This window comes from Rhinolophus ferrumequinum, chromosome 10, assembly GCF_004115265.2.
Source record: "Rhinolophus ferrumequinum isolate MPI-CBG mRhiFer1 chromosome 10, mRhiFer1_v1.p, whole genome shotgun sequence".
NCBI lineage: Eukaryota > Metazoa > Chordata > Mammalia > Chiroptera > Rhinolophidae > Rhinolophus > Rhinolophus ferrumequinum.
This window is the reverse complement of record NC_046293.1, coordinates 65761729-65787486: the sequence shown is the minus strand read 5'-3', so window position 1 is coordinate 65787486 and position 25758 is coordinate 65761729. Positions and strand designations below refer to the sequence as shown.

Sequence of the window (25758 nt, the reverse complement as noted above, 5' to 3'; positions counted from 1 at the left end):
ATCTGACTCAGGGGTCAGGGGAGGTGTCCGAGGCCTGCCCCATGCTCACCTCCTGGATATTCTGCTTTGCCCGGCTGTCAGACGGATGCATAATTGTCCCCATCACTTTCATGTTACCACCGACAACCAGGGCTTCGTCCGGTGCATCTGTGTTGATACCCACTCGACCATGACAGACAACAGATTCTGGAACTTGTCCTCGCTGCCACAATGCATCACTGTCATTTTCAAATTGCCCAGGGTTAGAGGCCTGGAAAAATACACAAGTATATTACAATTAAAGTTACAGTAGCAGGAATAGATGATTACTTTATACCTCAGAGCAAAGGAAAACAATGTTTCTTAAGTCTTTCACTTGAGAGTCATAGTATGTAGGATGGGACATTCTGATAAATAACTGGGGCTCCAGGAGAGCCAGGAGGCTACCCTAACTGCTCTGCCCCCATGAACAGGAGCTCAGGATGCCCTGGTTTGGAATATCCAGTCTCTATTAAATGCATTTGGAATTGAGAATGTGTCAGTTATACTGGGTGGAAGATGAAAAAGACAACTCAAAATGACTATCTTTTCAAGGATAGTAATACTAATGATTTAAAACCAGAACATGACCTCAGAAAATATTACAAGCTCGTTAAAGCTCAGATAAATAAAAATACCTTGCATTTAGCTGGCCCCTTTATACTTTCAAAATACTTTCATATTTATGATTTCATACTCAACTGACAAGCAAATGACAATACAAATATATTTAATACACCTTAACTGTTCCCTAAACAAAGGTGGTCCTAGAGGAAGAATAATTATAGCTACATTTGTTATGTGCAAATCCACACCCCAATTCTATAAGCTATGTACTATTTTTTCATTGCTACTGAAAGGATACTCTGAAAGGACAAATAGCCCAAGGCCACAAAGCTAGTAAGTCGTGGAGCTGAAATTATGCTTCCGTTGATTATTAAATAATGACGCTAACTTTGCCTTTTTGTGCTGTAGCCTAGGTGTAGCCCTGGCCGAATTCAGTCTTCAAAGAAAATCCAACTGAAACTTTAGACAAAGTTCTGGAGATTTTACTCTTAAATAAAATTCTTTGCTGAAGAATTTTCCACCGTACTGCCTTCCCTCCTCTCCACTTTTCTTTAGCTGCTGAATATATTTCCAAATACCTTTAAGCAGGGATCTCCGAATCCCTCAAAATCCTTACAAACAAAATTAGTTGGTTTTCAAAATTATCACCTATCCTTCTAAATCTGATTTTTGAGTGTTTGAGGCAGGGTGTCAGAAATTCCGACCAAACAGTAGGGACCCTGATCATCTAAAAAGTCAGCACTGATGCAAAGCCTTCAGTTTTTGCCTTTCTGGTGGTATATGAGATATTGCAATGTCTGATGATTGTGCATAGGTTATCTCTGAAGAACACTCAAGAAACCAATAACAATAGTTTCCTCAAGGATGGAGACTAGCAGATGTAGAAACTGAGGTGGGAGGGAGATTTACTGTTCACCATATACTCTCTTGGTATGATTTGAATGTTTTTACCATATGCATGTGTTACCAAGTTGAAAATAATAATTAAAAGCAACCACAAAGTGTAATTTTTAGTTTGGGTTCAGTGAAAGAACTTTTAGGTGTCTTTGACTTCCTGTTTCATTCCCACCTGTCTGAACCCTGAGCTGCTTGGAAGACTCAACCATTGACACTTGCTAGACAAAAGCAGCGAAAGAATATAAAGTAACAACGTTGAACATTATTTTGTGTGAATTCACTTGAACAAAGAGCTTTTCTGTAAGGTCCCTAGAGCCCCCTTGGCTGTGAATGGCAAATTGGCTTTGACTCAAATCCTTTTATAGCAAGCAATCAACTAAATCCAAAGGTATGCTGTATAAAATGTTGATGGAATTTGCTCTGCTCTGAACATAATGAGCCACTTCAAGGAAACAAAATAGGACAGTGATGGATTTTTTTTTCTTATTGAGCTTTGGGATAATTATTATCATGTTGGTAACTGATAACAGAACAGCAGATGGAAGTAGATTTAATTTTTTGAAACAATTACAGCAATCTCACTTGACTTTCATCAGATAAACACTCAAATCCCTAAAATACATTCAAATCATTTTGAAAAGGGCCAGAGACCTATGATATTCTAAGTATATTGCTCTAAGGAGGGGTCCTCATCCTTAGTGGAAAATGTTTTTATAATTTTTATAAAATCTGTGAACTTATTGTCCTTCTCTAGTATCCAGAATCTTAATGTGTCAAACTGTAATGGAATCACAGAAAAACTTTCTGGAATTATAGTGGTTGATTGATAGCAAACACCAAAATGAATTAAAATTTCCAAAATAGTTTATGTATCCCACAGCCTCATATATTTAGGGAAGACCTGAACATTTTAGTCTGTGTTATGACACAAATTGGCTGTGTGACCTCAGAGCAGTCACTTAACCTTTCTGTACAGTTTTCTCCTCCGAAGAATAAAGATAATAATGTCTTCTTTACCTATCTCACAGTGTTGTGAGAATTTATTGAAATCATCTGTACATGAACACTGCAAAAATGAGGATGGATAGTCTCAAATCCATCCTCAATACCCTCTGCTGTGAATAGCAACCACAATTCAACCCGTAAACAGTTTATCTGCTCTCCTCAGCAACACACCTGCAGAGTTGCACGGTTGGGGGGAGGGACGGAAACAGCTGTGCACAAAGAACACAATGTAAATGGCGCCCTCTGCAGGTGCTTGGAGTAGGAAACAGCAATGAATAGCAATTTGAGGCTTGCTCTAAGTTTGGAATGGAAAGCTGGAATTTTTCTGCTTTACCATTGTTTGGGCTTCTAAAGCAGTAGCCAAAGAGTGTAACAGCAGAGTTTGAACTGAGGAAGGCAGCTCCTAAGAAACCAATTCTTGTACCCTTTGAAAGGGCTATGGAAAATGGGCCTTGAAATGCTCTCTAGCCATGCTACTCAAAGTGGGGACCCCAGGGCAGCAGCTGCAGCCTTCCCTGGAAGTTTGTGGAGAATGCATATTCTCAGGCATCTCCAACCTACTGAATCAAAAACTGTGGGGGTAGGACCCAGGTAATTGGTACATCTTTGAAAGGCAGAAAAAAGTAATCAAGCCTCCAGCTTGCAACACAGCACCAGACCAGGTTTAATGATGTGTTTTAGAAAGAAAGTGAAGCTGAAGGAAAGCCTAGTCATTAACAAGGAGAGTCTGACGGAGCTCTGCTGGGGAATGCTCCCAGAAACACACCCCTGGGAAATAAATCTGTTTTTTGGAGTAAACTTTAATTTCCATTAAATTGGTCAATTTACACTACAGGACCATAATATATTTCTAAAGCTGCTTTGATTGACAACCGAAAAGGATTTACTAGGTCCTGCTCCCCATTCTCTCTCCAAGGAGAATTCTGACAAGCTTGGTCTCCTGAACCCCTCCTGGAGGCCTGAAATCTCATCTCGTCCAACCGTCATATAATCACCCTTCTGTGGCTCTCTGTTGTTGGGAGGAATGATTCTTAGGGCTCAAAACGAATCTGCTAAATGCAATTCAAAGTTCTCGGTTTAATGTGGTCAGGTCTTGCAACATCTTTAATTGTCAAATTTTTCTTCCCTCATTCTGGAGCTCAAACTAACAGAGCCAGGCCGTGGCCTAAGAGGGCATATCTGGCTTTTGTTTTGTAGCATGTAGGCTGGTCTGCTCTCTGCCCAACCCATGATGCATATATCTGTATGGAGTGCTCTGGAAGCTCAGAGGGGCTGAAATGTATTCTATGGACATTTCTAAAACTCACTGATTCAAGCGACATTGCCATTTCTGAAATTCAGTTTTTTTCTTTGGTTGGTTTAAACATTAAATAATTAAATAGATGCAAAAATCTGCATTCGTTTTCACTTCTGCATTTTGGGGCTAGAATGAAATAATATCAATAAGATATTTCCAGTTTGGGGATGGGGTTTATTATTATTCTTCTCATTTTTGTTATGGTAACCCTTGGTTACCCAGCACATTTACAGAATAGGGCATTCTCTTTAACCAAAAATTATGGCTAGAAGAAAGCAATCACATCTGGAATACAATTTTTTTTTAAATAAAATTTCAGTGAATAACATGACACCTGATCTATGCTGAATACAACTGCATGTTTTTTAGCATTCATACCAAATATGAAGTGCAGAAACTTTCAGCTTCGCAAAGTCATCATTCTGAGTTAAATTATCATTGCGTTTTGGATATGAGGATGCGCCGATTAACAGTGTTTTGATAACAGCATGTTAGACGGTGGGGTTCCCTCTTACATTGCTGCTGGTGAACTTGCACAGCAGCCAGAATATAGCTTTGCGGGAGCTGCCAGCAGGAAATGGAGGAAGCTCGACACCAGGTAAATTATTCAAAGTATGCAGGTGACTAGCAGACTGCACGACTCAAGCAGGAGTCACACAGCTCAGAGCAGCACTTTCGTGACATCCAATCTCTGCTAACTGAAAAGAATGGCATTGTCTGTCTTTATTTCTTCCTGTGAGAAATCAGAAACAATACGCAGCCTAGGTTTCCAGACTTTATTTAAAATTAGATCCATTAGTGCACAGAGCAATCCCAGATTACATCAGGTGAGCTGTCGAAGGCCACCCAGAGCCCTGTGGAGGGAGGGATGGGAACCTCTGCCTTTGGCTCATGATAAGGGAGAGGGCCCCACCTGCCTTTCTCCGGGAGGAGCCTCGTTTGCCACAGGTTAGATCAGGCCCCACAAAGTGCCGCCTGGGGCATGCACGCTGGCAGGCAGGCACACAGCCCAGCCCACACCCTGGGACATCTGAATACATCAGGGTTTTACCTCATTTCCATCATTACCTCACCTCCATTAAAACTTTGAGACATAGTTTAAGGATTTCCACTAAGAGGTAGCTTATTATTTTTAATTGAGTAAAAGACTTACACAGAGAGGCCCTTTGTCTCAGAACAGCTCAAGGCAAGCAAGGAAAGACTCACTTTCCGAAATGGGCAGATCTTGTCCTCAGGCCTACTGGGAATGGCCGCGTGTGTGGGCATGCCTGTACTGAACGCTTTTCCGTGTAGTAGTTCATATGTCCACCCTGTGTCACTTCAAAGACCCATGACAACACAGCCCCTCCCAGGACTGCCAGGCCTGTGGCTACCTGTTCCCTCATGCCCCTGGCTTCCTCAGTAGTGGCCAGCCTGGCCTCACACAGCTGCAGCTGCAGCTGCCAACAGCTTCATGTTTTTGTGGCTGCCAAGATCCTGTCCACAGCTGTGACCAATCAGTCATTCAGCAAAACGTGCTGAGCCATTACTATGTGGTAGGCAGGGGCCCAGATGCCGCGGGGGTCACCCATCACTTTGGGGCATGCGATGCCTTCCCACCCCTTTCCCTGCCCTGTGAGCTTTGGGGTCAGAGAGAACTGGGTTGGAACGAGACTCCATCATTTACGAGCTGTGTGATCATGAATGGTTTCTTACCGTCTTGCTCCTCAGTTCCTCTGAGTGTAAAGAACGGAACACAAATGTAAAACCATATAAAATGATGTCATATATAGATTATTTAGCCCGGTGCCTAGAACGTAATGTAAAAACCAGGGTTTCTCAACCACCGCACTGCTGACATTTTAGGAGGACAATTCTTTGCGGGGGGGGGGGGGCTGTCCTGTGCATTGTAAAGTGTTTACACAAATGTAAAACCATATAAAATGATGTCATATATAGATTATTTAGCCCGGTGCCTAGAACGTAATGTAAAAACCAGGGTTTCTCAACCACCGCACTGCTGACATTTTAGGAGGACAATTCTTTGCGGGGGGGGGGGGGGGGCTGTCCTGTGCATTGTAAAGTGTTCAGCAGCATCCCTGGACCTTGACCCACTAGATGCCAGTAGCACCCCCAGCTGTGACAACCAAAAATGTGTGCAGACATTGCCAAATGACACTTGCAGAACAGAAGTTCTCCTGGCTGAGAACCGCTGTGTAGAAACTAAAATAAGAGTATTTCCTATGACTATCCTCAGTATCGACTGAGAAACAGCATACTTCAAACATGCCACTGCAAATGCAAATTCCACTTCTCAGGGAGAAAAGCATGTCGGATCCAGAAAAGTCAAAGAACTGAGCTTACCCTTACAATGATCCTTTCAGAGATGTGGGCAGACAACAGATACAACTGGTCTTGGTTAGCAGCATACAGTCCAACCACCAACATGAAGTACCTAATTCAGAAACAGCAGACCAATGCCAACACATCAGGGAACAGAGACATAATTTGTGCAATCAGATACCAGCCCACAGTTATACAATAGCGAATTTACCTAGATGGGTTTGCCCATTTAAAGACTGTGTACTTAAAGCTTTTCCCCCTGTGTACTTAAAGCTTTTTTTTAGGGTTCTAAGTTGCCCCTCCTGTGAAACGAAAGAGCAGCTGATTTACTCACTGTTGTTCTGGGTCCACCCTTTGTCCAGTCTGAGGTATTGGTGCACAGTGGTGCGAGCCCCAAAGCAGCCTCCACTGGGGAGACATCCTGCTGGGGGCCTGGGCTCGGCCATCTGTGCTGATCTGGCACAGGCGGCATTCCTGGGCCCTCAGTACAGCACCGCTCACTGACACTGCACAACAGGGAGTCATCTTAGAGGATCCTTGGTCCAGAGTCACCCAAGCTACATGTCCTAGGCCTCAATGGAGGGAGACCCAGCAGCGTTTGCTCAGCCACACGGGACCCTTCCCACCCCAAACTGGTCTTGGCTATGGTCCCAGAATCTTCTACATCCTCTACTCATGACTTCAGTCAAAACCCTGGACCTTCCCCTATGGCTCCCAAGGCAATTTTCATCCTGCAATTTCAATTGCTTCTTAATATGTACCATTGATGAGACATTTTTAAGATCAGACCATTTCCTGAAAGTCAAAATACTGTCCTTATCAGAGAAACTTTTGCTTTAAAAACTGCACGAAAAACTTCACCAACTTCCTCAGTAACACTCTACAGACTCTCCAATCCCTAGAGAACAAGAGTTCTCCTTTGTATCTAAAATCAATCAATAGTAGTAATAATTGTTATTGTTGTTGTTATATTATTATTATTAATTATTATTATTATTATTAGTTACCATCTACTGAGCACTCAACATGTCATACACTGGGCTAAGCCGTTAATCTACTTTATTTCCTGTAGATCTCCAGAACAATCCTGTACACATAGGATGTGATTATTGTCCCCATTTTACAGAATAGGAAAATGAGTCTCAGAGAGGTTCAGTGATGTGCTCAAGGTCACCCAGCTAGTAAATGGCAGTATCAAATATCCAAATTCAATTTTGTCCAACCGCAAAACCTATATTGTAAAACCAGTGGTTCTCAAACATAAGCCTGCCTCAGAGTCACCGGGAGGGCTTGTTAACATACAAATTGCTGGGCCCCACCCCGGAGCTTTTGATTCAGTAGGTCTTGGTTGAAGCCTGTGAACTTGCACTTCTAATAAGTGTCTAGATGCTACTATCTCTGACAGTCCTGGGACCACACTATGAGAACCACGCGTCTAAATCATTAATGCAAATTTCTTTTCTTTTTGTTTAATCCAAAAAAGGTTAAAGTAAAGCTGCAGGATTCAGGGCATATTTGTGACCAGCACACAGATTTGAGAAATGCAGTCAATCCTCGGCCCTTGGACAGCTGTGAGATGTGCTCACTCCTGAGACTCGTGGCAAGTGGGTGGGGGCTGGGCATTGCAGAGATGAGGATGGACAAGAAAGATGTCTAAGGTAAGTGAAAAGTGTTAATAAACTGAAAGAGTCACAGAAAGGAAGAAAGTGGCTGAGGGGGGCCCGATTTGTGGGCTAGGAGGGCCCAGAGGAGAAGAGGCGTCTCTGGAGGACACTCCGGTCAGACAAAGCACCGATCACCGCAGGATAAACATAGTGCCATTGGTACCTCTGGTCAGGATTTGGTTTCCCCTTCTTTCTCATGTTATTTGCTGTGGTTTCGCTGAAGTGTAGTCGGCCCAGCGTTACTTTGGTGACTTGGTCGGCCAGCAGGTCGATTCTAAAACAAACAGCAGAAATACCAAGAGACTGGAAAAGAATGTGGAGTCTTTGATCATATCTAACCCAGTCTGAGATTCTTAAGTATGTTCAGTCCCCAGTTCTCATCACACTGTGGAGGACAGTTTATTCCATTTATTGATTTTTAATAAACTATCCACAGCATGGCCAGAAATGGTTGCCAGGAGAGGCCACAGAATAACTCTTGAATGGTAAAAAATACTCATTCAGCCAGAGCTGAAGCCCAGAGTTTCTGACTCATAAGGCCGGTATGCTCCCTATACCACTTATGGGTTATTTTACCTCCACAATGGGGAGAAAAGACATATTTCATTTGAGCCTCTGCCACTGCTAATATAACACTCGCCTCCTGACCAAAGCAATTTCTCTTGGTTCCTCCCATCTTTGCCCTCTCTTGGCTTGACTGTGGGAGGCCACTTGTTCCTAAGGATGATCACACATAGCCTGCCTGAATGAGGGAGAACCAGGTGCACCGGGCAAGTTTAGAGCTGTGCTTATACATGTGGCTCCCACTTAGTGTCAGGCTGAGTTCCTGCCTCTTTTGTCCCAGCTAAGGGACCATCTTTTTCCAGGCCCAAATGGGACTGACTCAGGGTCAAAACCCTGAGACGTCTCAACTGCATCCCAGCCAAATCAGTGGAAAAGCAAATCCTATTCCTAAGTCTTTCTACAGGGGACTTTCACTTTGGACCACCATGTTGCTTTGGATAATCCCTGTCCTGTACGCTTTCTATTTTGGAACCTATTAGGAACTCTATCAATATAGCTTTAAGAAATAAGAAAAAAATGAATTGTAAGCAAAGCATGGATCCAGAACCTCGAAATTAATTCCAACAGCGTAGTGCTGATTTAAATGAAAAATTAAATATCCATAATCTATCTCAAGGAGGCAAAGTTGTTAGCAAGGCTGTCAGTAGTAAATGATTATAAAAATAATACTGACTTTAAAAATGGAGCTTTTTATAAGGAATTTTTTGCAGTTATTTCAATGCATTTTACCTACTTTATTTTTGTTGATAAACATGTGTTCAACAACATTAACACATTATTACTAGTTTCTACAGTAGGATTCATTTTAACTAAGCAAAATAAATTGGATAATAGGCCTTCTTCCCAAAACATTCACAAAGGAATTCAGAAAAGAAATTCTTACTTAACAGGATTGAAAATCTTTTTGCTTCTATCTGCTTGGGACTGTTCAATAGCAATTATTTGATTGGTGGCTTCTACCTGTATGGAACAACATAAAGTAAATTAATTACTTAATAAATTAATTTATTAGTAAAAATGTTCATTAGTAAATAATGTTCCAGTACTTAAGTTTTCCAAGGCATTATTCTAGGCACTGGGTAAGTCACTGAAAAGATGTATAAGACAATGGCCCTAATAGCAGTATGCTATTGGTGAGAGAAGAAACAAATACCTGCAAAACTACACAATGAAAACACAAGACCGCAGAGTATTTCAGGTAGACAGTGAGTACAGAATGGGCTAGCAGGTGACTGAAACATCAGGAGCCAAACATAGGAGCAACGCAGCTCAAAGGATGCATGCGTGTGCTCATTCATTCATTCATTCGTTGCTTTCATTTATTCATTCATTCTATAAATACTTGTTGAGCACCTGCTATGCAGCAGACGTTCCTTATAGTACTAGAGATGAACAACTGACAAAATTAACAGAAATCTATACCCTTGAGGAGCTTACATTCAAATAAGAAGAAGCAATCATGATAAAAATAAAATACAGGAAATGACATTTATTCAGTATGGACTACAAACTCTTCTTGTCATTAGTGAAAAGTGACAAGGGCATAGTGAGATTTGCCCTGATACCTATGGCTTGTGGGTATTCTCACAGTAACAAACTTGATGAAAAGCAATCGGGCAACCTACATCAAGAACATTATAAAAATGTTCATTTATATCTTTGATGTGTAAATTCCTCGTCTGGAATTTGTTCTCATGTAAAGAGTGGTATACAAGAATGGAGGTTGACTGCATTTTCATTAACAACAAAAAATTGGAAATAAAACTTACAGGAATTCATATGGTATATCTATGCCATAGAAAACTATCATTTTTGTGAACAACAGTTGATAGCGTCTTCAATATCATATAGTGTTATTTTTACAATATATTAACAATATGATTAATTTTAATAACATAAAAAATAAGGAAAAATTAGGCTACCACATGGTGGATCGAAAATATGAATAAAGTTTTTTCTCTTCTTCATATTTTTCTATTGTATTCAAAATTTTCACAATGGACTCATTATTTCCAAAATCAGAAAAATGTGACATTTTTGTTGCTTGTTTGTATTTGCTTTTATTTTGTTTTGTATTTTGGTTTGGTTTGGTTTGGTTTAAGAAAAGCTGATATATTTAGCAGTCTAGCCCCATTTTGGGAGGCTCAGTGCCAAAGCCCAGATTAATGATCAGAATAAAACATGTGGACAATGGGTATTCCTCTCCCAAAGGCACTGGATCTGAGGTAGTAATTTAATAAATACTTATTGATCACTCAGAAGACATCCTACCTGACTTCTAAGCCCAGCTCTGTCATTTATTATCTTAAATGAATTGCAAAACATACAAGGCCTCAGTCTCCCCTCTCTGTTAAACTGGAAAGGAGCGGGGCATTGACAAGATTAGTGGTTCCTTGGCTTTTTGAGTCAGGACCTCTTTGAGAATTTGGTGAAAATGTTGAAGCTACTCCATATGAAAATGCACCAACATCAAAAAGTATAAAATAATTAAGAATACATTTAGTAGAAGTACAAGATTTACACACTCAAAACTATAAAACTGCAGTTTGAAGTGATGTTGTGCCAGTTTCTGAGTCCAAGTGAACGAAATTGGCAGCTTCTGCTTCCTGTGTCTTGGAACATTTATTCTTAGAACCTATCCGCCATGCTGGGAGGAGGCACAAGGTATCCCAGAGAGAGGTGACATGCAGGAAACCAAGGCCACCCAGCTACCGCCACCTTGCGTTCCTGGCCAACAACCAGCATGAACTGACAGATGTAAGTGAACCATCTGCAAATTGGATCCCAGCCCAGTTAAGCTGCCCCAGCTGATGCCTCCTGAACAGAGATGAGCTGTCACAGCAAAGCCCTAACCAAGTCGCAGATTTGTGACCCACATAAATGATGGTTAATATTTTAAGTTGCTAAGTTTTGGGGTAGGTTGTTATGCAGCAATAGACAATTGGAACCCTTAATAAATGTTGGCTGAATGAAATGGAACTAAATAAAAGACTTACCTTAACCCCAAAAGCTTTCAAGTAAAACATTTCTATTGGCTTTACGCCCATTTGGGTTTTGACAAATTTTGGACTTCCCCGAACTTGGATATGGATGGTTATCTGAAAATGGTTCTTCTTTTGGCAAACAAAAGCTTCATCCGCTGGTGAAAAAGTGAATCCTTTGTCTGTGACAACTCGATATCCTATACTGGGTCTATGAAAAGAGGAATCAAGAAACCAGTTTTACAAATATTTTCTACACATTCTCTTTCATTAACCGTATTAATTGCATAAACATTTCAAGAACATATATTGCAGGAAGTGCCTTTTGCTATATTTAATCAATCGATTTTGTGAATTTTTAGTGAGGAAATGCAAATGATATTTCAAAATACAGCTGGCTCTCTCACCGCTTTTTTCCTCGCAAGGAAGGAGCACAATTCTTGCCAAATGGAAGCATTATTTCCTCAATCTGCCTTTTCCCTTTCTGCTTTCTAGACTTCTAATTTGGCTTCACCAAACAATAGAAAAATGGAGACTAGAAATTGGGAAGTCATCACGTTACTCAGACTTGTGAAATATCTGGGATAGAATTTATCTCTTTTCTCCTTTAAAAAAAGAAGTCTCTAAATTTTATCAGCAACACCACACCCAAATGGTCACTCAGACGAACGAATATTCAGCCTACTGGTGGTCATAGGAATAAAGCAGACAGGTCAGAAATACCAGGAATAGCTTTAAACCAGATTAACCAGAGCCAGGCATGTTACTAATTGAAAACTTGTTTTCAATGGTCACTTCCTTTTTATCCACCCAACCTGGTAATAGCACTGAAAACCTACTGTGCTGGTGATTTCTGCAGAAAGAAATGGAATGATAGTTGAGTGGCTAATCAGACTCTAGCTTTACTTGTTCTTATCAAATCATTTTCAATAGCAAAGCTCCATGGTTAATTAAATATTTAATTAATTAAATATTTTACATGTTAATAAAAATAAAACATATTAAATGTATACCTTGATGAAATAGAGAAGAGAATATAGAAGTTGAAAACTCCTTTGATGAGTTTTTTCCAGACATGCTGTGGATATGGAACATGATTTTTAACTCATCAAGGATGCTGAAAGGGGGATTTTCCTCAGGAAAGTAGCTCCTTCTCAGGACCACATGAGGAGGAGAGCAGTGCTAACTGCTCTGCTAGCTCTCTGCTACCGTGTGGATTTTTGCATCCTGGGATCTTAAGTGGAAGGCTGCCATTCTAATGAACAACACAGTTTCTAAATTTTCCTCTAATTCCAGAGACAGAAAATATTAGTGGGTCTCTTGGCTAAATACGATTTGCATGTTCTTGGCAAGTCAAGCCCCTTCCCAGTGAATCAACTCCCTGGGTCATTGATGACCCTCAAGTAGCTGATCAGTCAAAGCCTCCGGAATCATAGCACCCGCCAGCAGCAACAGGAAAATCCACTGAATGAAGAATTTGATACAGACCACATGCCTTTTGCCATCGGAACTTAACATTGACTCGGGTTTCTAGAACTAATCTGCTAATTTGCTCATCTAAAGGCTAGATGGCTTGAATTGTATACATTTTACTACAGAGGGTAGTAAGAACTGTCTTGGTTGAGAAAAAAAAGGAAATATCTTTTGTGATTTTCCATGTTTCACTGTCAAAAACTCTGAAGGAAGAAGGTAAGGTTTATAGTTCACATATGAGTAGTAGCCTGAAATATAAGGACAGCTGGAACAGAAACTGAATCATCCAATAGGTACACTTTTAAAGATTATTCCAAATCTTACACACCAATCTCTGGTTATAGATATCTATTTACCTAAGAATAACAATTCTATTTTCGATATCAAAAGTTAATTGTAAAAGTCAACTAAATTGGCTTTTCAAAAGCTCTTTTTAACATAGGTTTTAAATATCATTCAGAAAAAAAAGATCTGATACATTTTCAATCCCCTAACGTTATTGCTTTTAGGTAATTTAGGGAAACGATGTTTTCCTAACGAATCAGACATAATAATCAAAGAAGTGACAAGTGATTTTCCGTCTCAATGATATGAGTAGTGAAATTGAGAGGGCCTGATTCTAACCCAGATGAAGATTTCCTTCTTTTTTTTTTTTTTTGCTTAAGTGAATTACGGCTTCAAAATAAATATACCTCTACACCTTTGAATTGATACCATTTTTGTTCTTCGTATTTTTCCAGATCAGTGGACCAGAGATTGGCTGCTCAAATAAACTTTAAAAAAAAAAAAAATCTATTCAAGTAAGAAGAGAGATAACAGTTACCTCAAAAACTCAATTAATTCAGATGCATAGGACTAGGAAGCTTTAAAGTTGTCAATTAAAAATCTGTGCCTGTGTATGACAGTTTCATACCTTGGTCTTAGTATTTAAGATAGAGCATGGAACATTCCCCAAAAGATAATCAAATGAAGGATAAGACTCAAAACCACGACCTAACGACTTACTTTTTCTAAGTGCACACAGTGGCCAAATTGCAAAGTTGTGACATTCCAATGACACAATTAGCAATTTGCTTCTTTCTGCCTCCTATGAAACACACCAACTCCCAAAATCTGTTTAACTCCTTAGATTTTGTTTTAAGGAAAAGTTTTCTTCCTTCTAGTTGATTGAACATAAAAATCCTAGCAATAAGTTTTGCTCTTAAAAAAACGTATATTTGAATTTGGAAGGTGAATACCACGAAGGTCCTGAAGTTTGCAGGGCAGCATTTCTCATTTCACATTTTTTTACTTGAAAATTTCACATTTTTTTACTTGAAAAAAATCCTACTCTCTAACCATTAACATTTTCTCGTGTTTCAAGAAGGCATTTATAATCAATGAAAATTCTAGAAGAGTTAGGTGGGTAAATCATATCCCCAGGAATAAAGAAAAGTTTTAAAGAATGTTTTAAGAGCAATAATGCACAAGTCCACATTTGTTTCTTGAAACTATAATGTCGTAAGAATAGGATGAAACTTTTCCATTTAAGGATATTTTGTACGGTTTGATTTCAGTCTTGGAATACAAAACCATGGACCATGATTGCTGCAGGGTATATTGAGAATGAGCTTGACAATCCTGATTCGTAGCATAGATATTGGGGGAGGAAGGTGTCACTAGCTAAAACTGTATTGTGGTCCCCAAAATGTATTCTCTGGAATTTTAAATTAACTACAGGATTAAATGTTAGTAATTTGGGAAATCTCCGTTTTCTAGCTTTTAGTTTAGACTGTACTGTGATCTCAGCAAGATTGCCTCTCCGTCCATTGTTTAGTGGGTAACTTATAACAAGTTAGAACTACCAGTCTGGATTCCTGAAGGCCAGAAACCCAAGTCCCAGCTATTCAACAGTTAGAATGCAAACCAAAAGGAGTGAATACATGGAAAATAGAATACGCTTGGTTGGCAACTGCCTCATGAGAATTAGCTGCAAGTTTAGAAATCATGTATGAATCACATGTTGAAGAGGGAAACAAAGGGTGAAGAATAAGAGGTCACTAGCTAACTTGCATATTGATCATTATAGGGAACCAATAAAGATTATCTAAAACGACACCAACGTAAGGAGTAAGACACACTTTCTCACTGACCCATCCCATTTGATCAGGGGTGGCAGCAAAGCCCAAATTCTTGGGTTTAGTCTTAAGAGTTAGCACTGTCTTTCTCACTCGCCAGCCCATTGCAAGGGATTCCTCAGGCCACTTACAGTGTTTTGTAATGATTATTTAATAAACTATGCCAAGGAACACTTTGGTATGGCTGCCACTTCAGAGCAGGAAAGAACTGGTCCACAAGCGCCGCCTTCTGTCCCTCACTGTCGTCGTCTTGCAGTTCACTGCTGTGACTCCTACCTGTCACTGCAAAGAAACAGGGGTGTTAGAATCTTCCCCCCAGGCTGTTTTTTCTAGACTCACAGACAGCTGCATGGAACTAAGTAACAGGCCATGCAGGAGGCAGAGGGACCATGTGGGAAGTGACAACGGTCGGGAGGCAGGAAGCATGTGGCTAGCTTTGTTTCCTCATCTGTAGAAAGAGCAACTTAAGGTCAGTGATCTCTAAGGTGCCATGGTGAGCACGTGCTGGAGACGTTGCCCTCAGTATCTATCCACAGGTCCTCTGGCACAGTATCTCCTCACATCTGTTCTGTGTGGTTCCAGGGAAGTCTCTCATAGCCTGAGGAGGGTAGGGGACCTGGGCTTGCTCAACCAAAGTAAAGCATTCACTATTTGCATCAGTAATTGCATCAGATGGACACATGGCCTAATCCACTCCAAGCAGAGAGGCTCTCAACACTTCAGGGAACGAGGGTTCCAAGATGCTCCTCTTTTCCATGAGGTTTGAACCTGTGAGATACATCCCCAAGAGCGCTGGCACCATTTGGGGACGTGAGGGGAACGTCTGCCAGCACAGCAGAAGGCATTGTTGAGATGGAAGGGCACCCAGTCCTGATGGCATAATTTGAGTTCTGGAATCCAATCCTAAACTCTTGGGTTACAGAAGTCAACAAATCCCGATTTTGTTTTTTATGTTGGTTCGTGTTTTGCTTAAGGCACTTTGAGGTTTTGGGTTTTGTCCTGTTTTTGTTGTTGTTGTTGTTGTTGTTGTTGTGAATTGTAACCAATACATTCTAATTTGTTACAGGTCCCTTGTGGCACCAAGATTCTGTGGTCCAACTAGCTTTTTTTTTTTTACCAGCAAAAATGGGTTTATTCTGGAACAACAAAGAATTGCAATTCTGGACAAGCAAGCTATAATAAAAGCCATAGGCAAGTCCAACAAACAAAGGAGGGGAACATTATACAGAGAAAGGAAATTGAGGAGGGTTTTGAACAAAAGTCCATTGAAGCTTTTTGAATTTAGAGGAGTTATTTATTCACTCAGTGTTTTACTTCCCTCAACTGCAAAACAGAAATTAAAACAGGTGTCCTGCCCAACTTGCAACATTATGTACGCAGAGAGAATAACGTAACACAAGTGACAGCATTCTAAGAAGCTGATACCAAGCAAGATAAAGTGATAGAAAATATCTTGTTAACATGTAGTATGAACTATATAAAATTGCTACTTTTGTATGTCAGAAATGGTCAAATAACTGCAATTTCACATGTGCAAATTACTATTTTTGCATAATCCTTGCAAGTTGTTTGTCATTATTTGAGTGTGCCTCCAAACTGTACAATTCAACTGCAGATAATTTTTATGTAAATTCGATTGGTATGTTTGCTGTTCCCCTTTTCTTTTTAACTCCCCTACCATCACTCATGGCTGACACCAGAAGTGAAAAGGAAATAGTAGGTGTTCACAAGATCAAGTTCAGGCTGTAAGAACAACACAGAAATATGATCTTATCTCCTATAGAAAGTGTATTAGCCCACAGCTTGGAAAATGCAGGAGGGATATGGCTGCGTTTTCTTTCACTCATCAAATTTCCTTTCTTTAAACTTTCATTGAGGACTTCCTGGAATAAATAAATACCAGAACAACTGCTTCAGGTTGTTTTTGGTCCCAAATGTTACAAAAAGTGTGTTTTTCGTGGCGTATCACTATGACATGTCACATAAGCAAAACATCTTTTTTTGTTGTTTTTTTTCTTTTTTGGTTTTTGTAAATATAAATTTGGGAATGATTTGTCAAAATCCTGAGAAACTTTTTCCCAGATAGGAATACAGGAGTTTGACAATGTAAGGCTCTTCATGCCTTCACTCCTCCAAAAGTTTTTCAAGAAAACAAAAACAACAACAAAACCTTTTCATCATTCTCCTGCTTATGCCAAATATAGAGAAAGGGAGAAACTGGTTCTTCCATCATCCTTTCCTCTGTCCTCCAATGAAGAGAGGGTAAAAAGGGTGTTCAAGAGCTTGAAGTTTGCACTCCGATGGAAATGGCTTTGAATCCCAACTCGACGTTGAATGGCTGTACAATCTTAGGAAAATGGTTTAAGGTCTCTGGGAGTAACCCTCTGACACACTCCAGGATTGTTGAAGGGATTCAATGAGTGATGTCTGCACGTGCTTAGCATAGCGTAGGCCACAGTAAGGGTTTAAACAATGGTGTCATCACACGTACTTGTTTCAACAAAGGCGACTCAGCTGTTCCCAAGAAGCCTTGGCAAATACTTCTGTTCTTGGCCTCCATGGTAATGCTGTCTGATGTGACATAACTAACGCCATGTGCTTAGTGAATGAATACCAGCTAGCTCAGGCCCTTTCCCACTCAAGCATGGTGGCAGGGACAAGGTGCCAGGGGGAAGCTGCTAAAGGGCAGCTCCACTCCCCCAGGTGCAGGAAGGGAGGGTGGGCAGTGGGCAGGGGCCATTTTCCTCCAGGATAATGGCATTTCCCACCGGTTCCCATCATAGCTCCTCTGTAACTGTAATGAAAACATGCATTTGGATTTTTGCCCCCTCCCACCCCTGCCTTTTTTGCCCTGGGAACTGTTAGCTGGAGTCAGTTATTTTCAGTCAGCTTTTCAGTGACCTTTAAGTAGGAGTTAAACAAGGGATTGGAGGATTCCTATCTGTTGGGACATTCTAGTTTGTCTTCCATGGCTGTTCTGTGGAGAGGGTGAAAAATCAATGCCCTTTCCAGGGACAGCAGTAGAAAATCACAGGATGTTGCCTAACTCTGAAATGGCCAGGATGATTTGAGCAACAATCTGGTTAGATGAGGAAACTCTTGGAAGGTTTGCCCAGGACTCTCGGTGAGCTGGTGCATCTGTGGGGGAGTGAACAGATGGTTCTCTCGTCTGGCTAAGAATTTACTCAGTTTTGTGTTGGAGAATCATATGGAAGCTGCAGGCTGGATGCAATGATCCCTGAAGAAATTAGAGTAACTTTTCATGAGAAGGCGGAGAGAGAGCTCTATATTATTCGGAAAGGGGGCTTTGAGTTAGCATTTTGTGTCTCTAGGGTTGAAGAAAAACCAAGCAACTACTGGCCATGGTGGATCCATGGAAAAGAAAAGAAGACAGTAAGAAGTTTTGTTTATACAAGGCCTGGATGCCGAGCATGTGTGATCACAGACCTCCTAGGGGGTGGCGATGTGTGGACTTGGCTGAGAGGGTGAAGTCATTGTCCACGAAGGATCCCCACAGCCTATGCTGGAGCTGAGGCCAGATGTCCGGGAGGGGACCAGCTCTTGTCATGTGGCTGTGAAAGGCAAAATCAGCCACACAAGCAGGTGAGAAAGCCACACGCGTCTACTTTCAGGGCAGTCCAAACCCCTGGGCTTTGGGGACAAACGTGGGAAGGGGAACCCCACGAGGGAAATCTTGGACTTCTTGCCAAACTGATACATGGGAATAAAAGAGATTGTGACTTGGTGCCCTGAATTTGGGGCACTATTCACACCACCTACTTTTGACTATTTACAGTGGCTAAAAGAATTGGTACAGAGTATTATCCTTTTTCCTAGTAAGTGCCATAGCATTTACTCTGAAAATTCTGAAGTTCAAGGCTTCCGACTTAAATAACCCCATTTGTTCTGAACTTGATCAGGTCTCTACCCTCAAAACATAATGTTATATAAGACAAAAAAAAAAAAAGGTAGTGGGGGGAGGATGACCACTTGGGCATCAGATGATGGTGCTAAAAGACTTCTAAAATGATTTTACAAAGTTTCAAAGATCTGCTGGAAACCTGCTCATTTGAAGTGAGTGCTAAGGAAGCTGAACTTTCTGCCTCCCTGCTCCACTGGAGAAATCCTTGGAAGTCTTGCTTCTCAGTGGCCTTCCAGGAGCCAGCAGCATCCATCACCTGGGAGCTTGTGAGGAAGGCGGGATCTCACACCCCATTGCAGGCCTACTGACTCAGAATCTGCATTTTACCAGGATCCCCGGGTTATCTGTTGCACACTGAGGTTGAGAAGGATGCCACTGAACAAAGCAATGAGCACACCGGCAGGCTCTTGAAGGTGCTGCCTAGAGTCTGAGTCCTCTGAGACACACTGCCCCTGAAATTGAAAGGACTGGTGTTTCATCCCCAGCAGAGACAGCGAATGGCATGTCTTCCTGGGAGCTCCTGTGTGACCCCACCTGAGGCCGCGTGAAACAGTCTGTCAAGAGGGAAGATATAAACTCCCAGAACCTATCACTGCCTTTCTATGAGAGAGAAAATAAGTCTGTAGGGCTGCTCCAAGGCTGGTTAAAAAAAAAAAACCCTGACTGAATGGGCAGGGCAGTGACAGGCCCTGGGTTGGCTCACTTGGGCAGGAGTGGTGGGCCCACGTTTGCCCGTCCCCGGAGTCCTCCAGCGTCTGTGTGCACTTCCGCTTCTTGGTTGGTGGCAATGAGGTTCTAAAATCGAGAAACCAAAAGGCAGGTTAGGGCTCTTCTTTGCACTCCATATTACATTAAATCAAATTTCTTTCCCAGGTCTGTGTTCTCTGCCTTCCTAAATTAAGGTTCCTTGAGCCTTACTAGTCTGCAAAACCAGATCCATTCATGGAATGAATGGAGCAAGCGCCTATTCCATGAATTCTACTAGTCTGAAACTTCATTTTCCTCTATCCAATGGATCTGGGATTCACCTTGAAAAATAAACTGATGACATTTTCAAAGGCAGAGGACTCAAGGAGACAGAGAAGATACAGACTTAAAATATAAGTACACATTTTATACCTGAATTTTTTTTTCATATGGAATTTTGCCACAATTTTTAATGGCCTTTACTCTTTTTGCCATCTTCTAGGTACAAAAGTTAGAATAAAAGGTAGAAAATGGGAAAGGACGGAAAAGAGAAGAAAAGAATATTAGTGAATGTTCAACTCACATAGTTGTTTGAGAGCTCATTCACAAATTCCCTCGAGTACAGTAGCTGAGGCTACACACACAAGCAGTGCTTTCTCCATCACCCAGCATCTCCTTATATAATTCTGACACTTTAGCTTTTCATTGAATGAGGACCTTGGGTTTAGTGGGTTTTTAATTAAAAGATGGTCTAAAGCCAAGAGCACTGGGCCTGGCCATGCCTGATACATGTCTCAACATTGCCATCTGCTGGAGGGGACGCCACTGTTCATTCTCTACTGGCACTGCGGGGGGGCTGGCTGCACTGAGGTCTTTCAGAATTCATTATCTTGCTCTTTACCCAGGGCTGTGGCACAGAGGCTGCTGATGGTAAGAACAACTTATCGCCAGATGGGAGGACACAGATTGGTCCAGGACGGTCGCAGGATGACTGGTGTTTGGGTAGCAGTTGTGAAAGCCACTGTGGATAAGGCCAGAGTTCATCATTTCCGAGGAGCTCTGTGGCAGGTGCACAGGCAGTGTCCCAGGTGCAGCGGCGGACTGGAGAAAAGGAGCTGGAGTCCTACGAGTCGGGCAGCATGTACCTGGGGGAACACACAGGTGAGACGGGCCTCTCTTCCTCACCACCCAGAGTCCAAGAGGAGGAACAGTGCACGATGGGCCAGAAGCCAAGGGCACTCACCTTTGACCTGTGGAGGAGAGCAGGAGTCTGACGCAGAGTAGGGTGGGGTATCCGGGAGCTGCCGGTGCCTGAAGGTTAGAGACAGGTGTTGACTTTTTGTTGTAACCTATTCCATCTTTATATTTTTGTCACAAACAGGAAGCAGCCCTCAGTGTACAATACCCCCAGGGATGGTTCCAGGGGTTTCCAGGGTCATGCCAGTGCCCTGTGTTAAATGAGTGGGCTTTGAGTCAGACAGACCCAGCTCTTCCACTTCCTAGCTGTGTATCACGAACAAGTACTGAGCCTTTCCAGGCCTTCTGTTTCCTCACCTACAAAATGGGAATAATCATTATACTTTCCTCATAGCATCACTGTGAGAATTAAATATGTTAAAATGCATAACATAATGAGTGCTCATTATTGCTTTTTAACATTCTCAAGGTGCTTACACCAGAGAGATGGTTGTACATAGTGTTGGGGCTAAGACAATATAAAATGTCACCACTGAAGCAATGGTTTTCCATCTGTGCTCTGGGAGATCCCAAAGTTCTTGGAAGGAGCTCAGGGGTTTTATTAAAAAAAATTTTTTTAGTGCCTGGGGAAAAGAATGCATAACTTTTTTCTGTTTTATATATTGAGGTACGAGTAAAATTTCATTAAAAAAACGAGTACCACCATTAACAAAGTGTGAAAACTTCTGTTCCAAAAAATCTATAGTCCCTTATGGCTCAGAAATTCTGTGATTATAAGTCATATATAAGCACCATCACCCTCCATTTAATTCTCTTCCTGGAGAGGAAGCTGCTGTGTGTGGTTGATTAAAATTTCAACCTCTTACAATAAGGAGAAAAGTCAGTTTTTATTATTTACCAGAAAAGTTATGTTTTCTTCTTAAATTGGTTGTTTATAATCCTTTCACTTCTTATTAATAAGGGAAGAGAGAACATACATTCACCTTTCTCCAAAAGCCCCACTCAAATGAAAGGAAAGGAATACAGAGGCATAAACACGAAAGTACATAGAACTCATGAGCTGAGAACACACCAGACCATATTTCAATGACATTGGTGCAGACAGAAGTAGGATAGATGGTAACTGAGTCAGCAGAATGGAAAAAGTAAAAACAGGAGTTCCTGGGGACTGTGAAGGGAATGTAGGAGCCAACAATAAGTTATCCAATTTGAATGCAACTCCAGAAAAGCCCAAGAATTAGAGTCACCAGGAACCTCTGAATTCAGGGGTAAGGTGGGGCTGAAAACAAAAGGATTAATTGAAAGTTTGATTAAGAAATGGTTGGAGCAACTACCTCCACCACCTCAACAGAAGCTACAAAGTTAAGTAAGATTTCTCCAACTTAACTCTGGAGAAATGGATCCAAGGAGACTATGGAGCTCCTGGGCTAAAAATGGAAAGATTAATTAAAAGTCTAAATGCTGAACTGTGAGACCCTTCCTCAACTTGTCTTTGCAGATATCCAAGCAGATTTTCCACAGTAAGAAATTACCGTGTTTCCCCGAAAATAAGACCTAGCCAGACAACCAGCTCTAATGCGTCTTTGGGAGCACAAATTAATATAAGACCCCATATTATATTATATTGTATTATATTATATTGTATTGTATTATATTGTATTGTATTATATTATATTGTATTATATTATATTATATCATATCATATCATATCATATCATATCATATCATATATTATATTATATCATATCATATTAGACCCAGTCTTACATTATATAAGACCCAGTATTATATTATATTATATTAATTATATTATATATTATATTATACTCAGTCTTATAGTAAAATAAGACTGGGTCTTATGTTAATTTTTGCTCCAAAAGACGCATTAGAGCTGATTGTCTGTCTAGGTCTTATTTTCGGGGAAACACGATAGAAGTTCCTTCCCTAGAAAAATTAGGTGTCTGCAGGAGGGGATAAATGATATTTTGAAATCACCCAAGGAAATGGCCAGTCCCTGCCTAATCTCTCTACAATGAAACCCATCCTTTGAGAAAAATGGCTTATACACAGAACATCTTAAAGAAGAACAAACGAAGGACCTGACATTTTCAGAAAGCCTTTGAACATTAAAGACAGAGAACAAACAACTAGATAAATAAGGAATGCAAAAGAATCACCAAAGAAAGCTCTTCTACTCCTGATAAGACGGGTAAGCTCCTACCTGACCTAACCCACCCACTGATGAAAACTATACACTCTGGGGAAACTTTTTTTTATCTACCCTAAAACACTAGAAAGTAAACAAAAGCAAAAAGATTCTGGAGCAGCACTGAAACTTGCACTAAGGTAATGGTATAAGTTATTACCTGTTTATAGATTTTAGCCTTAGAGCTGGTTGAAGTCAGAATCACAGAACAGCTAAAACGCCAATAAAGCCTATAATCTTTCTGTCCTAAGAAACCAGAGAACAGAGTTTGGGGCAAGCACAGGTACTGAAAGTGAAAGTGGAATCTTGGGAAAGAGAGATTGAGAGAGAAGAAACCCCAGATTTTATGTATAAACTTGGCCCAAGTACCTACTGACTCCTGAATCACCCATGTGTGGGGCTGACTGCACACAGACCGACCAAAAGACCAAGGACTGAACTGAAATTTGAGTTACTGTCCAAGAGATAGACTTTACAAATTGAGTCTAAGCAATATAATTGCCTAGTAAACCAAAGTATATATACTCTCCAGAGGAATATAAAAGAATCTAGACATTCACGATGTCAGGATATAATTAAGAAGTTCTCAATTACTCAGTAGGAATAAGCATCTTTTGGTTACAAACTCTAAGTTGATGAATAAACTGAGAAAACAACTCCAAAAACAATGTTACCCGTAAATATACAACTCACTATTACAACAACAAAAGAATTATTCAACAAAGAAACAGGACAATACAGCCTAGCCTCGAGGGATAAAACAGTCAGTGAACACCAATCCAGGGATGATCCAGACACTGGATTAGCAAACAAGGATTTTAAAGCAGCTATAATAACTAACCTTAATGGAACAGAAGAAAATGTGTTTGTGAAAAATGTTTTAAAGACAAAATCTCAGCAAAGATATAAAAACTGTTACAAAAAAAAAAAAAGACATAGGTGGAAATTTTAGAATTGAAAACAATTTTATATATGAAAATAAAAATGCTGAAAAAAAATTACTTGGTGGCATAACAGAACTTGAAGATAGATCCGTCGATATCATCCAGTCTAAAGAACAGAGAAAAAAATAAACTAAAAAAGAGGGAGATAAGAAGACATTCATGAATCTATGGAGAGGACGGAGCAGAAAAATAAAGATATAATGGCCAAAAATTTCCCAAATTTGGTAAAAGATATACATTTATAGGTTCAAGAGGCTCACCAAATCTTAAGCAAGGTAGACATAGAGAACATTGCACCTAAGTCAACTGTGTTAAATAGCTGAAACCACAAATTAAGAGAAATTCTCAAAAGTAGCCAGATAAAATTAACACATTACATGAAGGATAATGGTTCAAATGATCAATGACTTCTCGACAAAATCTCCAAAGGTGAGAAGACAGCACAACAATATCTTTAAAGTGCTAGAAAAAAAATCAAAACTGACAATCTAGAATTTTATATCCATTGAATATCCATTGAAAATACCCTTCAAGAATGAAAGCAAAATAAAGACATTTTCAGACAAAGAAAATTTTAAGTGAATCCGTGAAAAGACATGCACAATAAGAAATGTTAAAGATATTATTCAGGCTAAAGGGAAATATCAACTTTAGGAAGGAATGCAGAGAATAAAAAATGGTATATATCTGAATGCAAATTACTTTTTCTCTTAATTTCTTTAAAATATATACCGTGTTTCCCCAAAAATAAGACCTAGCCGAACCATCAGCTCTAATGCGTCTTTTGGAGCAAAAATTAATATAAAACCTGGTCTTATTTTACTATAATATAAGACTGGGTCTTATATAATATCATGTAATGTAAAACCAGGTCTTATATAAATTTTTGCTCCAAAAGATACATTAGAGCTGGTGGTCCGGCTAGGTCTTATTTTCCTGGAAACACAGTGGGACTGTGGCAAGTAAAAATTGTAACATTATCTTGTAGAGTTTGTAATGCATGTAGTTGTAATACTTCACACAACTATAGTATAGAGGATGGGAATGGAGCGTAAATGAAATTATACATTTGAAGATTTCTGTATTTTATATAGATGATATTAAGTTCTTAAAATATAGAGAGCAAGAACAGCAATATAAAAGCATCATCTAAATAAAAGGTGGAGGAAATACAGTATCTAAAAGGATTGAAAAGTATCTGCCTCTGGGAGAGCCAAGATCCTCTGCAAGCGACATAGGGAGGAGGAGGGCAGAGGGTTGCTGGGTTTCATTATAAGCCATATATACGGTACCATTTGACTTTTTAAATTCTGTCCCTATATCCCTCTTATGAATCTACAAATTAAATTTAGTAATTGACTCTTTGGCCTCACAATTCCACATTCAAGATTCTAGGCAGTTGTTAAGTTACCTTTACATTATCAGTACCGTGGAATTCAATAACGTTAATAAAAACTGAAAATCCTAAGTAAATTATCAATTTACATGAGAAATATGCCTTGGCGTATTATAAGCAGGAATGCCTACTCCATTCCTTTGTGGAGAACCAAAGGTCCTCGATTGAGTGGCAGCAATATGTGTTGGTGGTTTTAAAAAGAAGATTTAAAATTTTTAACTGCTTTCCTTAAAATTTAGTCTCCCTTCCAAAACTTATCACAGTTACTCCTTTATTTCACTGCACTCCATGCTTGATGCATTTTAATATATGGAGAGAAATTTTGCAGTTCTTTTCAGAGAGTTTGAGGGAAGAATTAATGACAGCTACTTTCAAAACTAAGCAAATTACTTTTTAAAAAAACTAAGCAAATTGTTAAAACAAGGGCAATGATTAACTTCAAGAAAAACACTGTTGTTTGGGACTGTTTCTAAGCTGCTAACTTCTCCACACTCACAGGCA

General features: G+C 40.1%; 1 protein-coding gene across 1 annotated transcript in view; it reads right to left on the bottom strand.

Annotated features, from left to right (window-relative positions):
• MYRFL (myelin regulatory factor like) overlaps positions 1-25758 on the bottom strand; it is a 106257-nt gene that overhangs the window by 44856 nt on the left and 35643 nt on the right. Inside the window, exons 3-11 of the mRNA XM_033116129.1 lie at positions 20758-20825; positions 20416-20659; positions 19531-19622; positions 15037-15187; positions 11331-11526; positions 9218-9294; positions 7934-8044; positions 6128-6218; positions 50-250 (exon numbers count right to left, since the gene is read on the bottom strand). Coding sequence (XP_032972020.1) covers positions 50-250; positions 6128-6218; positions 7934-8044; positions 9218-9294; positions 11331-11526; positions 15037-15187; positions 19531-19622; positions 20416-20659; positions 20758-20825 — 1231 coding nt within the window. The remainder of the gene's footprint in view (positions 1-49; positions 251-6127; positions 6219-7933; positions 8045-9217; positions 9295-11330; positions 11527-15036; positions 15188-19530; positions 19623-20415; positions 20660-20757; positions 20826-25758) is intronic.